We start from the raw sequence: 16,291 nt of genomic DNA, 5'->3' as shown, positions 1-16,291 counted from the left end.
GAGCTATAGTGGCACAACTTACAGCTTCACCGACGATTCCAATAGTGTAACCGGCAGCCAGGCCTGCAAGGCCAACTGAGAGACCAGCCGCGAGATGTAAGCATCCCCTACCACCTAGTCAGTAGCCGTCCAGTCGTTTCTGTCCCAAGGTATTATAAGTTCCACATACGCATATAAACTATACTGCGTCTCTGGTGGTGGCCCCAGATCTCCTGCAATCAGAACGGCAACGACGAGTCCGTACACGGCGATGATACCGGCCATGACAACGGGTATCAGCGACTATAGGGTGAAGCCAGGTTAACAAAGTGTCCCTTCACACAAGCCAAAGGGGTAAGATGTGGTAACATGCCTTCATAATCAAATCAGGTCTGAATGTTCCGACACCCGCAATACCAATTTCGGCCTTTGCTGTGCCATATGCCGCTCCTACACCTGGAAAGGGTAACATTGTCAGTATAAGGAGATTCCTATATTCCCATTGTCCGCAGGAAGGTCAAACGTACATCCAAAGATTATCTAGTAACGCATCTATCAGCAACGCCCTTTGATAAGTTGTTATCGTAGATAGATACTTACAGCAGAAGCTATACCGGCCTGGTTCGAAGATGATAAGAGGTTAGTAGTCCATGACTTTCAAGCCCGGCCATCCAACAGCAACAGGGAACTAGAACTAACCATCCCGATAAAGGGGGCAAACTTGGGAGCAAGCTCGCTCTCTGCCATTGTGTCTGCAGCTCCTGGCTGTATCTTGTTCGCGATCGAAGGCGGTCCTCTCACCCACCGTCTGGGATGATGAGTTCCGGTAGGCAGCTGTAGTAGCTCTTGTTTATCGTCAGCGAGTCTGCTTCGTGTTCGTCCTCGTCTGCTCTGCTCTGCTCTGATCTCTCGCTGGACAGGGTGCCTTTCTATCTCGCAATGAAGTGTCCGCTGGCTCGTTCTCCTGCGGTCTCTTTCCTAGCTTTCTCAGATCTTGTTTATCTCTCCTCGTCGTCTTTTGGATGTTCGAAAGATTGAGATTCAAGACCCAATCAGGATCCAGGTCACGTGAATACACTAAATACAGCCGCCGTACAGCCGCAAGGGACGCAGCACACGCTTGTGCATTCACTGTGCCTTCACTTGGATTTATTTTTTTTAGGCTGCTGGGGCATCTTCGCTGCCGCTGCTACTTCCTCGCCTCCTGGCGGCTGAACAATTATCTGCCGCAGAACCCGCTGCGTCGGCACATCGGGGGCGTCCTGTACTATAAGTTACCGCAAATACCGGGCTAAACCCCTTTCGGCTGCCTGCTTCGTGAGGTCAAGGTCGAACATCCAAAAAGACGAAGAAGAAACATCTTCAACTCGCGGCTCAACGACATCTTCGTCTGCCTCCTTCGTGCACGCTGCTCGACCATCAGAGCTACTCCGTCGACGTCTTCACCTCCGCTCACAGCTTGCTGCTGGCCCGGCATTGTCCTCCTGCACCGGGACCTCCGAGTTTTCCTCTGTCTGGAGGGCATTGAGGGGATCCCTATCTAACTCCCCCAGCAAAAGACACGCAGCTTTTGCTCCCCTGCCGAAGCCATCGCCCTGCTGTCCTCAGTAAAGAGCGCTTGTCTTGCTCCTCTTTGCTGGATAGAGCTCGCGTGGACGTTCTCCTTTTGCGTCGTCTTGTCGCTCGGTCACCGTTTGACTTGCGTGGTTGAGCTACTCGGAGAATGAAGGGGAGCTGACCACCACAAACTCGCAGTCACTCTTCTTCTCTCTTTTTTGCTTTTTCTTTTTCTTTTTTGGCCTCCAATTTGGATGTTACTACGAAGCGAATAAGTTGACAGGCCTTCCTACCGACAGACTCGGCAGTACTCAAATCACACCGAATACGTCAAACCCGAACCCCAGCTTTTATATCCGAGGGCTATTTCATACTTACATAAGAGGCGTGTGTGCGTGTGAGCCTGTGTGTGAGAGAGAGGCATATCTACCATGGCGGATCTGGGAGCCCAGCAAGGACGAGGTTACCGGCCTGGAGCCTCTCGTGGCCCTGCTTCTTCTTCCTTCCAGCGAGATGCTGCATTCTCAGAAATTTTCGGAGGAACGCCGCCCCCAGGCAGGTCTCAGACGATGACATCGCACTCTCCGCAATTTAACCAGGAACGCGCCCATACAATGACCTCTCACCAGTCAGACCCGTACGCCCAATCTCGAGGGCCGCCTCCTCCTATGCGACAGTCTCGTGGGGGATACCCGCCGAATCCGCAGGCGGGATATCAAAACTCTCAATGGCAACAACCTAACGGCTCGGGTCCTCCCCCACAACAACGCGCACCGCCACCTCCCCATCATCAACAACGTCCTATGCCGCCTCAGAACCCGCAGCAATACCCTCCTGGTATGCAGCAACGGCCTTACCCTGGTCGGCCTCAGTACCCTCACCCTCAACGACTAGACTCCCGCCCAGGACCCATGCCTCCTCAGTTCCAACAGCAAAATCCGCACGGACGCCCCTTGCCTCCTCCAGCTCTCAACTCAGATCAATATCGGTCCCGTTCAATGGCTAGACTAGGAGGGCCTCCTTCATACCAATCGCCGCAGTCACAGTTCCCCCCGACCCCTGTCAATGCTTTCCGCCAACCGTCGTACCATTCAATGGGTTCTAGAACCGCACAGGGCCGTATCGTTCCAGAAAGGCACGATAACGAACGAGCCATGTCGATGAGTTCTTACTCGGCAGACCGCGACCACGCCCAAACCATCAGTTCCGGAAGAGTTGTACCGAATAGGAGACGAGAGTCGGGTCTAGAACGGGAACGGGCTGGAGGTATGGACCGCCATTATTCAGAATCACCAGTATCAATACAACCCACCATAGATGAGCCACTGGTTCCCTCGCACTCTGGACATCATGTGCTACCCTCACAGCAAGATCTACAATTGCGAGTGCGACATCCCAGTGAAAGCTCTGTTAATTCACGTACTTTATCCATGGCATCAACCATCGCTCCTGAACGCAACAACAGTTTGCAAAAACCTGTCGCCGCCAAATCCCCTAATTCCTCCATGGCTGGAGCGCCTCCACCAAACAACGTGCACCGCAGAACGCCGCTCGCCTACCCAGCTCTCCTATCTCGAGTAGCTGCTGTCTTTAGAGAGCGGATTGCTGTTGGCGAGCGTATTAAAAACGACCTAGCCTACACTAACGCCTTTACAGGCGCAGAGGCTGTTGACTTGATATCCTACATTATTAAGACAACAGACCGCAACCTAGCTCTCCTTCTTGGTCGGGCTCTAGATGCTCAAAAACTCTTCCATGATGTCACGTATGACCATCGATTACGAGATGCTCCAGGTGAACTCTATCAGTTTAGGGAAACCCTGGGTGAAGAGTCACCTGTAAACGATGTCAACGGAGTATTTACGCTCTTGACTGAGTGTTATTCTCCTACTTGTACCAGAGACCAACTTTGTTATTCGATTGCTTGCCCGCGACGGTTGGAGCAACAAGCAAGGTTGAACCTCAAGCCACAGCCGGGACTGAGACCATCTGCCTCCAAGGGAAGTCTTCATGACCATGAGGACAATGACGATCAGAAACTTTGGATCAACATGGTACCCAAGGAAGTAGCCGACAGTCTTGAGGACCGTGAGAAGAAGCGACAAGAAATCATCTTCGAGATGATGTATACCGAACGTGACTTCGTTAAGGACTTGGAATACTTGAGAGACTTCTGGATGCGCCCTCTACGATCTCCCAACAACCCTAGCCTTTCCCCTATCCCTGAGCATCGCCGAGAGAAGTTTATCCGAACTGTGTTTGGTAACTGTCTGGAGGTTTTGAGCGTCAACTCTAAATTAAGTGAAGCGCTCAACGCCCGACAAAAGGAAACCCCCGTTGTGAAAACCATCGGTGATATTTTTCTTCAATTCGTCCCTAGATTCGATCCCTTCATTAGATACGGCGCAAACCAGCTTCACGGAAAGTATGAATTTGAAAAGGAGAGGTCCTCGAACCCTGCGTTTGCCAAATTCGTTGAGGAGACAGAGCGCCTGAAGGAGTCTCGAAAACTCGAACTGAACGGTTACCTTACCAAACCCACCACCCGATTGGCGAGATATCCACTTCTTCTTGAAGGTGTGGCTAAATACACTGCCGACGATAGCCCGGATAAGGAGGATATCCCCAAGGCCATTGTTCTTATTCGAGACTTCCTTTCTCGAGTGAACACAGAGAGTGGAAAAGCAGAGAACCACTTCAACCTTGTGCAACTGAATTCTGCTTTGAAATTCACCCCGGGCGATTACGTTGATCTGAAGCTTACTGAGGAGAACCGAGTGATGTTGATCAAGATGGCATTCAAGAAGGGTCCAACCGACTCTGCAGAAGTTACAGCCTACCTGTTTGACCACTCTGTCCTCCTTGTTCGCATAAAACCTGTGAATAAACGAGAAGAGTATAGGGTATATCGGAAGCCTATCCCGCTTGAGCTTCTCGTCATAACCCAAATGGAAGAAGTGCTACCTAAACTTGGCATTCATAAACGTCCTACTGCCGGTGGCCTGATTCCAGGAACCAGAACAGCCAGCGCTACTCCAGCTTCGTCCAAGGAAGGGCTGCCTGTTACCTTCCGTCACTTAGGTAAAGGGGGTTATGAGATAACTTTACACGCAACCTCCCAAACTCAGCGGAAACGGTTCATCGAATTGGTCGAAGAGCAAAAGAGAAAACTGCGGGAGCGAAATAGTAACTTCTATTCCAAGACCATCCTTTGCGAGGGCTTCTTTAGCGCTGTCAATAGAATCAACTGTTTGGTTCCAATTGGTACGTACCTGTGTTCGCTTTTCTCATGGATTTACGTTAGGCTTCCACTAACATGACAACTATGCAGATGGTGGCCGCAAGCTTGTATATGGAACTGATAATGGTATCTATGTGTCTGAACGCTGGCCAAAAGACAAATCTGCAACTCCAAAGCGTGTCCTTGAAGCCAATGCGGTAACCCAGATTGATACCTTGGAAGAATACCAGCTGCTGCTTGTTCTTGCCAACAAGACACTTAGCTCTTACCCGCTTGAGGCGTTAGATACAAGCGATAACCAGAGCGCCATGGTCCGGCGGCCCAAAAAGATTCAGGGTCACGCTAATTTCTTCAAATCTGGTATTGGTCTCGGAAGACACCTGGTGTGCTCCGTGAAGACCTCGACTTTATCAACGACCATAAAAGTCTTCGAGCCTATGGAGAATTTGGCCAAGGGCAAGAAGAAACCCCTCAGCAAGATGTTCCAGACCGGTCAGGATGCTTTGAAACCCTTTAAGGTACTTAATCCTGATTATTTCCTCATTGCCTCCAATACAATCGCTAACTAATCTATTTCAGGAATTTTACATCCCCGCTGAATCATCTTCGGTTCATTTCTTACGCTCAACTCTCTGTGTCGGTTGTTCTCGTGGCTTCGAAGTGGTCAGTCTAGAAACCACTGAGAGACAATCCCTCCTCGACCAAGCAGACACGTCGCTGGATTTCGTTGCAAGAAAAGAAAACGTGAAGCCCATCCACATCGAACGACTAAACGGTGAATTCTTGCTCAATTACTCTGACTTCTCCTTCTTCGTCAACCGTAACGGATGGCGAGCCCGTCCAGACTGGCGAATTGCCTGGGAAGGCAACCCTACTGCATTCGCCCTATCTTATCCATACATCCTAGCATTTGAGCCCAGCTTCATTGAAATCCGGCATCTTGAAACCAGTGAATTGGTACACGTTATGACAGGACGAAATATTCGTATGCTGCATTCTTCTACTCGAGAGGTTTGTCTCACTCTATCCTTTCATCTACCACGACTTTAGTCAAATCTTTACTAACCAGCCTGTCACAGATAATCTATGCCTACGAAGATGAAAATGGAGAAGATGTCGTCACCAGCCTTGACTTTTGGAACAAACCAGCATAAACGAGAAAAACAGGATTGCAAATACACCAAGGAATAACGAAAAACAACACATAATCAACACCATGGGAGTAACGGGATATCTTCGTCCAGCTTCTTTCCATCTTTTTGAGAGCATTTGAAGCTACTTACTGCCTTTTCTTCAACTTGTCCTATACGGCGTTCAAATTTTCCAAATCCTCGAGCGTTTATGCACCTGCCTTCTAATCCTTAGCCGGCCCATTCTCACCCATGAGCAGAATGGGCATAATGCCTGATGTCACTCCTCCGTTCGCACCTCCTCCTGTTTCTGATGATGATGCCACCCTAACCACGACAAAATCCAAAACCATACCATATACCTCCTACTACCTCGATGAAAAAGCCTTTCCCATCCATGTCTCTGACCTTCTATACCATGTCCGCTAGCCTCCTAACCACTACTACCTCCAGGCGTGCACCAACCATTAATTCATCCCAACTACTTACATAGGTTATCGTATCAACCTGGCGCCGTCTTCTTCTCCTCTTCTACTGTATTTTTTCTTCCTCTCCATCCCGCTTCATTCTCACGTCTTCGACTTTCTTCTATATTTGAAATATTTTAATTACATATCTACCTACTTTCCCCCTCTTCTTCTCTTGATTTCTTTTATGTTAGTTTCTTTTATTCTCTTTACTTTTCTTCTTTTCTTCATTTCACTTCTCTTCACATACGGAATGATTCGCGAATGTTCTCATAAGGCTCGTCATGCAACTCTTGAGATACCCCTTCTCTTCTGGCAAGCAGTCAATCAATCAATCAAACTAGCAAGTTGTGGATAGGATTTTGATGCTCTCCCTATCATGTCTGTTTCCTCATTGTCCGTAGCTTCCTTGCTTCTACCTACGTATGTTAATTAGATTGTATAGATTAGCTAGTTAGTTTGTTATCATATTCTCAATGTTTTTTTTTTCACTTTGCCTCCTTGCTCCTCAGCTTTGCGACGTAGGTAGTACATGAATCGTGGCAACGGGATTCGGACCAACAGCAACGAACGACAACGGGTTCAAACTGCTATTAGAGTCGTACAGAAAAAGCCATGTTTAGAATCCAGCTGAAACGACACGGATTGATATCGGAAGCGAAACGGGCTTGCTCATGCGTGGGAGAAAGAAAAAAAAAATTTAATCTCCTCTCCTGCACTTTACGTGGCCAGGATGCGCCTGGTCAATTCAGAATCAGGCCAGCAGACTGTACAACAAGTTGGAAGGGGAGCATAGGATTAAATAACCATTAATTAAATACTCTTCTTGTTCTTTAAAATAGTAAGAGGTCAAAGAAAAACACGCGCGGTAACCGGGTATGGAAGAATGGCGGGCGGTGGTTGCATCAGGAGAAATAATAGAGGGCATAAGATAAAATAAAGGGGCGACGGGCTGGATAGGGGGGGTACCCCGACTTGGCAAGTTGGGAGGAGTGCTGAAGTTCAAGCAAAGCAAGATAGGGACGTAATAGCCGAGGAAAGGTAAGTAAGAAACTGCAGATAGGAACACAAGGAGAGAAGCGAAAGGGTGCCAGGGGGAGAAAAAAAAAGGAAAAGTGAAAGCTAGGGAGTGGAGGTTGGTTAGGATTTGAGGTATACATGAGGATAAAACGAAGAAGGCATGTAAAAAAATGAGCGACAACAGGGAAATGTGCACTCTAATGGCTGGTGTAAAAAGGCGAGTCTCCCTCTCCAAGCATGACATTTACTTCCCATTATTCTTTTATATCCCCTCAGCTCGCACAACTTTGGGATCATTCCTCCTTTTTGCGCACTCCGTGTATGAGAGTGTGCGACCCCCATTCCGAATATCAAAAAAGAAAAACGTTCTAACCGCAGTATCAAACGGCGCAAGTATCAGCTATTTACTTCCTCCTAGCTGCTTAGCTTCGTATCTTGGCAGGAAGTTTTGCTTATGCCGCGTCTCCGTTAGGATCCTGGCTCTGCTGGGCAGCTTGTTCACGCTGCATGCGGGCTTCGATTTCTCTCAGCTGGCTCTCACGGGCCAGAAGCTCCTGTCGTTTCTCGTTAATCTCACGCTGCACCTTGAGCTCGATTTCACGCAGCTTCTCTTCTTCTCGGCGGAGCTGTTCTTCCTTGAGGCGGACAGACTGGGAAGCCAAGTCTTCAGGGTTCATGGTAGAGTCATGAGAACTAAAATTAAAATGTCATTAGCATAAGGGCCAAGCAACAACCAGTAAAGTATATAAGGAAAGTGTGGGAAACATACGCAGAAGCACCTCCTTCGACGCTCTTACTGAGCTTCTCGGTACGGTAGTTTTCGTACAGGAAGTCATGGGTGATTTCCTTGAGATCGGCCAAATGACTGTGGAGGAGAGCACTGCGGACAGCCAGGAAGTCGGAGTGGCGCTGGTTCTCGACCTCTACAACACCCCACGGGTACTGTCTGGCCCGTACCTTGCGACCACCGATCTCAAGAACGTCCTCGGAACCAACGATGGCGAAGGGCATGAGTGACCGGTATTCCTCGTTCTCTTGCACGGTGTCTTCGTCATCTTCTTCAATGTCGTATGGGAAGTTGTAGACGGGGATACGGTAATGTTCGATATCCTCCATGATAAGCTTCTTTGACTCCGCAAGCTCAGCCGGTGTGAAAGAGTCGGCCTTGCCGATGACGGGGATAACGTTGACACGTGGGGAGAGGCGCTTCATGAGCTCAATGTCAAGCTCTCGGAGGCCGTGGCCAGTTGGTGTGATGAAGTAAAGCAGAGCGTGGACACGGTTGTCACGGAATCTAGGGTTACGCTTGATTCTTGACTCCTCAGCCAAAATGTCATCATATTGGCGTTCGAGGTATCCAACGATTTCCGAGAAGCTAGCCGGTGTTAGTTGTTTGCATGTAATCACTGTAAAAGAATGGACTGCTATACCTTTCTTCGTTGTTGATCTGGTCACCGAATCCGGGGGTGTCGACAATGGTGAGAGAAATGCGAGTACCCTCCTCGTCGAGTTCTAGCTCTATTTTCAAATTGAGTCAGCATCCTGTCAAGCCGCCATCGTAGTTTTGGGTATCCATACCAACAGTAACTGGTTTTATGCGAACGCCCTCCTCGAGGTGAGCGGTCTGGGCGTCATCGGCGTCTTTCCCCTGAAGGACCTGCTTGCCGCATAGAGTGTTGACGAAGGTGGTGCGACCTGTAGCCATTGGCATCAGCTAAGAGCTCATAGCGGCGATTATAATCAATGGCAATGACAAGACGTACCAGTTCCGCTCGCACCACAGACCATCAAACTAAATTGAATGCCCTTCTTGACATTCTTCTTCTTACGGATTCTGATCTATTGCCCGCCGGGTCAGCAAAAATCTCACACTTTCAGCCATAGAGGGTCCAGTATACACGCATAAGAGGCCCGTATGGACCGGACTCAGCGCAAGGATACCGTGGAGAAAAAGGGCACGTACGTTGTTTGGGGCTGACATGGTGATGGACTCGGGGGTTTGAGGTATTGATAGGCAGTTGTCCCTTGGTGGCCTGGAGAAGCAAGAGTCTTAAGAAGGGATCCGGGAGCTGAGCTGAAGAAGGCGAGCAGCAGGCAGACAGTCACCGGCGCAGGAGAAAGAAGCGGACGCAAGAGACAGCGCTGGATGTTGGTCTCGTCGTTCAGCAGGGGGAGAAGCGAGTGTCTTTCTTGGGCGTTGAGGCAGGAGTAAAAGAGGTAAATTAACAAACTGCGGCCAAGGGCAACTTTAGGGGGTTGAATCACGTGGAGTTACCGTACCGTCACCCACCGTATCGGCAAGTACACTGTCTGCGGGTGTACTGTAACTTTGGCTAATATCGCACATTTCCATTGGCCAGAAAGGAATCTTCATACGCTATCAATACAGCCCCTGTGCGTAATCTCCATACGTCGCCTGTGCACCACTACTAGAGATTACGGGCGTTTGTATTTTCGGTAATTTTCTTTTTTTTTTTCCTTGCCCCTTTTTCCGCCCCTATTTTTTTTTTTTTTTTCTACTCACATGGAGACAAGAGTGAAGCCACGGGCGGTTTGCTAGTTGGGCCGCTGGGTAGAAGCGATGGCGGGGAGACGGAATCACCCTCCAACGATGGGCTGGTTTGCGCCCGCAAGTGACGGAAAGAGCTGAGAAGCAGCAGAAGGACGCTGGGTGACCCTGTCATGTGACCCGGCGATGGCCTTACTGATGGCGTTTTATGTTTGGTTCAAAGTGAACGATGATGTTATATAAAATATATTTATTTGCCTTAAGACCCCCCAAACATTCAGCAACCTCAGTCTGTGAATAAGATAGTTCACTTGAGCGCCAGTGACTAGGATTTCAACGCGCAGGAAGGTTGTTGGGTGGGTGTATAGCTTTTGGAGGCGGTTCTTTGATCGGTTTGTAGCTTGGTAGCTGGGGTCGACCAAACCAACAACCATGAATACAAGAGAGATGATCGATACCTCTGGGGGCCCGGTGTCGTTGACGGCCTCATTCAACAGTGACAGCAGCTGTTTCTCCGTTGGACTGAACTCCGGGTTCTGCGGTAAGCTGGTCTTGTTGTTCTATGCACGTTAGAAGGCTGTAGGTAAACATAGACTAACATGCCCCGTATAGTATTCAACTCGGATCCCTGCGAGCTCAAGGTATCCAGAGGTAGGGCCTCTTGACACTGTCTCTAACGGTGAATGATTTACTCATAATATTCTCAGACTTCAACGCGGGAGTGGGCATAGTTGAGATGGTTGGACAGTCCAACTACCTGGCCCTCGTTGGGGGAGGCCACACCCCCAAGTTCCCCCAAAACAAGGTATCTACATCTTTGCTTTGTTCTCTATGTTTGAATACTCACTTCCAGTAGGTAATAATATGGGATGATGCAAAACAAGTCGCTGCCATGACTCTTGAATTTCGCACCTCGATTCTGCGAGTGCGCATCACAAAGTCTCGCATAGCTGTTGCTCTTTATGACTGTGTCCATCTCTACGCCTTTTCAGTCCCACCTAAGAAGATAGCAGTCTACGAGACTGGAGAGAACCCACATGGCCTTGTCTGCCTTGGAGAGACACATATTGCTGTCCCCGGCCGATCCGCAGGACAGGTTCAATTGATCAAATTAGATACAGGGAACGTTAGCATTCTTCCGGCTCATACATCACCCCTGAGCGCAATGACGTTCAGCGGTGATGGAGCGGTGCTCGCCACCGCCAGTCAAACAGTATTTATGCCATAGTTACCCATCGCCAAAAATAATATCCGCTAACCCGGCTTACAGGGGACAATTATTAGACTATTCGCTACTAGCAATGGGGCGAAGATGGCTGAGCTTCGAAGAGGTCTTGATCCAGCGGAGATATTCTCTCTAGCAATATCTCCATCGAATACACTTCTTGCCGTCACATCTGATAAGGCAACTCTACACATATTTGATATCCCACATGCCAGAAATGGACAGGAAACAGACGACGCACCGGCAACCGCCCCCCTGGAGGAATCAACAAATCGGGGATGGGGGATAATAAGCAAACTGCCTTTCCTTCCCCGTGTCTTCTCAGACGTCTACTCATTTGCCAGTGCAAGATTTGATATTGGCGAAGAACCACTTGGCTCCAACTACATTCCGCCACCAGGTGCGCCTTCTGAGCGGCCTTCAAAGGGAATAATTGGCTGGACGAGCGATAAATCACTGCTGGTGCTAGGAGCTGGCAAAGCCGGTAGATGGGAACGTTTCGTTCTTCAAGAGGCGAGTGACGGGACCCGGCAGTGTCTTAGAGCTGGGTGGAAACGATATCTCGGAAGCTGAAAGACCGCGCCTTGTTTTGATCCAGCAAATCGAGATTCGCAATTTCGACCCATACTTATACTCGCAGAACAAAGGAAAACATCATCTAACCCAGGCAGACAGTTCCTATTATTTTTGGAACAGGTTTAATCATTGACAGTCATATTCCCAATCGAACCCTACCGCAGAGAACTGAGTCAATGCATTCGCCCGTGGTTCGGCACAAGGGCCTGGCATCCTCCAGCTCTGAGGTTTGGCTGACTCAAACACAAGAACATATTGACTTGCCCTTACGCGTAGATGAATCCACAGAGAAGCGGCGTATTAGGATTTCTTCAGGGGGTAGTCCGCCGTTTGCGAAACTTCGCGTTGTATAATTAGATGTTAATAAGCAAGATAGAGATAATTCAACTCCTATCCCGTCGTTCTCGACGATGTCTTCGTTCGCTTGACCGTTCCCTGGACCCGTCCCTCCTACTCCTATGTGGTGATCGCCTTTCCCTCGACCGCGATCGTTCTTCACTGCGCCTCCTCCTATGATGACGATGGCGACGGGATGTCCTATGGCCATCCCGGCTCCGATCTCGATCTCGATCTTGCCTGCTCGATCTGCTCTTTGCCTTCACCAGCGCCAATGCATTTTCAACTTCTTCCTTCTTCTCCTTTATAAGATACTCCTTCATTGGGTCCTCGTCGTCATGTTCATCCATCAGCTGTTGTAGTTCCACCTCTTCCTTCAATAACGGTCGAGAAGGCCTCCGTTCCTCGGATTCATGACGCCTAGACCTCCGTCGACTACTTTTCTCTGTCTCCTTCTCCTTCTCTGCATCCCGGTCTGACTCCATCACCTCCCCATTCTCATCCACATTCACGAGATTATCTTCCGTTCCTTCGTCATCACGTCTCTTATACCGCACATGGTCCACTCTGAGCACTCTACCTAGCACTGTAGCTCCTCCAAGGTTGTCAACCGCTAGATCTGTACTTCGTTGGTCCTCATATTTAAGAAATGCAAATCCTCGGCTTTTGCCCGTCTCTTTATCTCTAACCAGATTTAAATGCACTGGATTGCCGTATTGTGAGAATATTGTTAATATGTCACCTTCACTGATATCAAACGGAAGGCCTCCGATGTAGATATACGCTGTATCACGGTAATCAGCGTGCCAGGAAGCTTCTGGGGGCCTAAACCGGAGGCAAAACAGCTGTTAGCAATGCTGTCCAGATGCTATAGAATGGAAGTCTTACACTGCATTCTCGAGCTCTTTCTTATTCAGAGCTTCAATCTGACGGATCGCGTTCATGTTAGACCTTCAGTTACACTTCTAAAATTCGGAATAGCAAGACAATAGCAGTTACAATCAGCTTCATCAACCTTCTTCAAACTTGTTGTAGCTTCTCTGCTTCTTTTCTTCTTCGGAAGCTTTTTGCCCAAAATTAAAGGTCACGTGGTTCACCTTGATAAACAACAAAACATCCAAAGACCGCCCAAAACTCCACGTAAGATACTTGAGCTTCGTCTGGCACGATATTGAGAGAAGAGACAAGCCTCCCCGTGCTGACAGAATAACCGGTTGTTAGTTGGTCCCTCGCTGGCTCGAACTTACCGCGTCTTGTGTGTGGCCGCCCCCTGGGGGCATGGATAAACTAGTTAAGGAGAACCAACTCCATCTTCAACTTGAATCCCCGACATCCTAAATATCAGTTCACCAGGACGTCCTTCTCAGCAACTAAAGACCCTCCAGCGATCTCTCCTTAGGCGTCAATTCGGCCTCCTTCTCAATATCCAGAGTACGATTACTCTGCTCCGCCGTTTCACTCCGCAGACTGTCCCTGAAACCCCATTCCCGTTCCTAGCTTAGACACCTGTATACCAGGGCATGGTCGCGCCAGCATGCCTGAACCAGGACAGCGGTTGAGCCAGATCTCAGCTTCAAAGGGAGGGTCCGATGGCCGACCGGCCAGCAAAGATGGGAAAAAGGAGCTTTGGTCATCCATGCTTCACGCTGGAGCGAGTGGGAAGCGGTTACCGGAAAAGACACTGCTAGTCCTTGGTATGTACCGGGAAACTCCTCAGCTTCGTTGATGTTTCTATATATCTTCGAAGTAACCTGGTACGGAATTTGCAGGCCGGATTTAATAATGTGTTATTCCAGGTGGTACCCCAGAGAGTCAACGGGAATTTCTAGCAACATTATCTACCGATCACGCTGAGTCCGGACTACCTGCAGAACGACGAAAGCAAAAAGCACCGCCGATTGCGAACCAGTTTGCGCTCGGATATACATACCAGAACGTTCTCGATGCGGAGCAGGAAGGTAAGAAAGGGGGATTTCCCTCCAACACTTCCTTGATTTGTTGGCTAATTATACGCGCTTGAATCCATAGATATCCTTGCTAGAATTTCAATCTACCTACTTTCAGAACCATCAGCATCTTACGCTCCCCTCCTCCGACCTTTGATCAACCCGAAGACTGTCCCTGAGATGTTGATAGTTTTTCTTCTGGATTGGGAAAACCCTTGGACATGGGTTAGAGAACTGAGAGAATGGGTCCGACTATTGCGCTCAGTTCTCATATCACTGGATGATGAGACGAAAGTTGTTATGGAAGAGGTTATGAGTGACTGGAAGGACCGTAGGAGAGGGTTAGATCCTTCTCACGTCCCAGGATCTGGTCCAGTATCGTCTATACCCCTAGGCCCTGGCGAGTGGGATGAAGGGTTGGGCATTCCTACATGTGTTGTTTGTCAGGGTGTACGTTTATCCCGTCATCAAAGCTGCTTCCGGTGCTAACATGGACTCTACCAAACAGGCTGAGAAGATTGAACAACTAGAAAAAGATCATGGTTGGAGAGAAGAAGAGTTCGACTACATCTTACAGTTTATGCGAACGATACTTCTCAAGCGTATGTCTCCTTTTAATTTACCCGTATACTTCCTGTTGCTGATAATTTCCCCCACCAGATGGATCATCATTAATATATACCACCCGATTCTTGGCCAACTCACTACAAGGTTTGATACAGTCATCACTCGGTATTCATTCACTCCTAAAACGACAATCTCTCAAACATAATGTCATCGACAGAGACAAGATATTAGTTCCTTCAAATTGGGATTCATGGGGTAAGATAAGAATTATCAGGGAAGGTTTCAATATCGAGGGTGTTGGGACTAGTTGGTCCGTTGAGATACAAGGGCCACCAGAATCTCTGAAACGATCCAGCTCAGGCGATGATGGGGAAGCTCAAGAGCGTGAAGACCCAGATTCCGCAGCCAGTGCAGTGGCTATTTATGAACAAACCATCAAGGATCCCAAAGGCGCTGCATCGATATCTCGTGCCAGGCAGTCAGAAGGCAGCCAAATTGAAGTGACAACAGTTGATTCCCAGGCATTCCTGACAGAACAGGTTGAGGTACTTGAACAGCTTAAAGCAGAGGATGAGAAGCAAGAAAGACAGATGCGCAAGGGCGGTGGTGTCATTAAGGACGCAGACATGATGATGGGCATAGATGATACGAGCCGGGTAAATGAGCATATTGGGCCCGTGCAGTTTAATATGGGAGGCATCCAAGTCGATGCCGATGACATGCTACGGAGATTAAAGGTAAGGTTCTTCTTAATATCTTCTTCAGGATATGTTCAACACTACTAATGACCACACCTAGGAGAGAGAAGCTAGCCGTGCATCGGCAAGAAGTGGTTCCGTCTCGCCAACACCTCCGGGCGGACCAACATCTCCCGGCATACCTCCTATCGGTCAAGGTACCGATGGCAAGCTTGGTAATGAAGGGCTAGCTACCTTCTTTGCCGGCCTAATGAAGAAGACTGGTGGTAGTCCAAGGTCTAACGCAACCACTTAGCTTCAATTTTTGCTACCGTTTAAGGTGCACACTGAGGTCATTGTTGTGTCTAACTTATACCTATCATCTACTGGTTAACTTCTCGGTCGTCTTCTTCCAGGCCCTTTCGATACATTGGTTAATATACACTGTCAGCTTCATGCAAACCAACCTAGCTAATTACTTTTCATTTGTTGTGTTACCATTTACTCATTCCCTATCATCTGCTTTGTACGATACCCATTTTCAAGTACACAGATTCAAACTGAGGAATTGAGTGTAACTTAATTTCTCACCGTCGGAGAATATGTTTCATAGTCTTGAGCCTCATCCAGTGCTGCATCGACATACATTGTAATCCTGAACCCGCAGCATGTGCTTAAAATATGTTTTAAGTATACGTAAGTGCCGTTTACAGCTCAACTCCTGCCTCTGGTGCTTCTCTTCAACAGTCAAGAGAAGCTTTCTACTCCTATCCAGAACGCTTCCGCAGCCTCTATTGGCGTGTTAATTCGAGTCATCACTGCCAGCTCAGGGGCAGTTCCCACATCGCAAAGTCAATGCACGCATGGTGTGGGTTCCGGTTCTCTGTGGCAACCAGGACAAGGTACCGGGTCGAGGAACATTTCTATCAAGTAAATCTGATCCATTGGTATACTGGATAGAGGCAAGACTTATATGTTAAATACTGACACACGAGGTAGAAAATTAGAGGAAGAATAAAGCGTGAAGATATTACAATATTTGCATTGCTATTATAAAGACA

General features: G+C 48.5%; 5 protein-coding genes across 5 annotated transcripts; 3 read left to right on the top strand and 2 right to left on the bottom strand.

Moving 5' to 3' along the window:
* Nucleotides 1-1,967: 1,967 nt before the first annotated feature.
* On the top strand, nucleotides 1,968-5,931 carry TRV_02423 (uncharacterized protein; the record flags this gene model as incomplete). Its single annotated transcript, XM_003023393.1, has 4 exons — nucleotides 1,968-4,800; nucleotides 4,868-5,295; nucleotides 5,357-5,788; nucleotides 5,857-5,931. The coding sequence occupies 4 exons, from the start codon at nucleotides 1,968-1,970 to the stop codon at nucleotides 5,929-5,931; spliced, it is 3,768 nt and encodes a 1,255-aa protein (XP_003023439.1).
* A 1,915-nt stretch (nucleotides 5,932-7,846) lies between these two features.
* Nucleotides 7,847-9,099, bottom strand: TRV_02422 (uncharacterized protein; the record flags this gene model as incomplete). The annotated part of the gene is made up of 4 exons (XM_003023392.1): nucleotides 7,847-8,087; nucleotides 8,164-8,769; nucleotides 8,825-8,912; nucleotides 8,973-9,099. 4 exons carry the CDS (start codon nucleotides 9,097-9,099, stop codon nucleotides 7,847-7,849), a joined length of 1,062 nt encoding a protein of 353 aa, XP_003023438.1.
* Nucleotides 9,100-11,215: 2,116 nt separating this feature from the next.
* On the top strand, nucleotides 11,216-11,701 carry TRV_02421 (uncharacterized protein; the record flags this gene model as incomplete). Its single annotated transcript, XM_003023391.1, has 1 exon — nucleotides 11,216-11,701. The coding sequence occupies one exon, from the start codon at nucleotides 11,216-11,218 to the stop codon at nucleotides 11,699-11,701; it is 486 nt and encodes a 161-aa protein (XP_003023437.1).
* Nucleotides 11,702-12,087: 386 nt separating this feature from the next.
* Nucleotides 12,088-12,984, bottom strand: TRV_02420 (uncharacterized protein; the record flags this gene model as incomplete). Its single annotated transcript, XM_003023390.1, has 2 exons — nucleotides 12,088-12,865; nucleotides 12,929-12,984. 2 exons carry the CDS (start codon nucleotides 12,982-12,984, stop codon nucleotides 12,088-12,090), a joined length of 834 nt encoding a protein of 277 aa, XP_003023436.1.
* Nucleotides 12,985-13,574: 590 nt separating this feature from the next.
* On the top strand, nucleotides 13,575-15,546 carry TRV_02419 (uncharacterized protein; the record flags this gene model as incomplete). The annotated part of the gene is made up of 6 exons (XM_003023389.1): nucleotides 13,575-13,734; nucleotides 13,870-13,998; nucleotides 14,069-14,327; nucleotides 14,434-14,588; nucleotides 14,647-15,290; nucleotides 15,352-15,546. 6 exons carry the CDS (start codon nucleotides 13,575-13,577, stop codon nucleotides 15,544-15,546), a joined length of 1,542 nt encoding a protein of 513 aa, XP_003023435.1.
* Between the last annotated feature and the right edge of the window lie 745 nt (nucleotides 15,547-16,291).

Source organism: Trichophyton verrucosum (assembly GCF_000151505.1).
Source record: "Trichophyton verrucosum HKI 0517 chromosome Unknown contig00214_1.f1.exp, whole genome shotgun sequence".
Taxonomy (NCBI): Eukaryota; Fungi; Ascomycota; class Eurotiomycetes; order Onygenales; family Arthrodermataceae; genus Trichophyton; species Trichophyton verrucosum.
The sequence above is the reverse complement of the archived record's forward strand: the minus strand, read 5'-3'. Positions and strand labels throughout refer to the sequence as shown.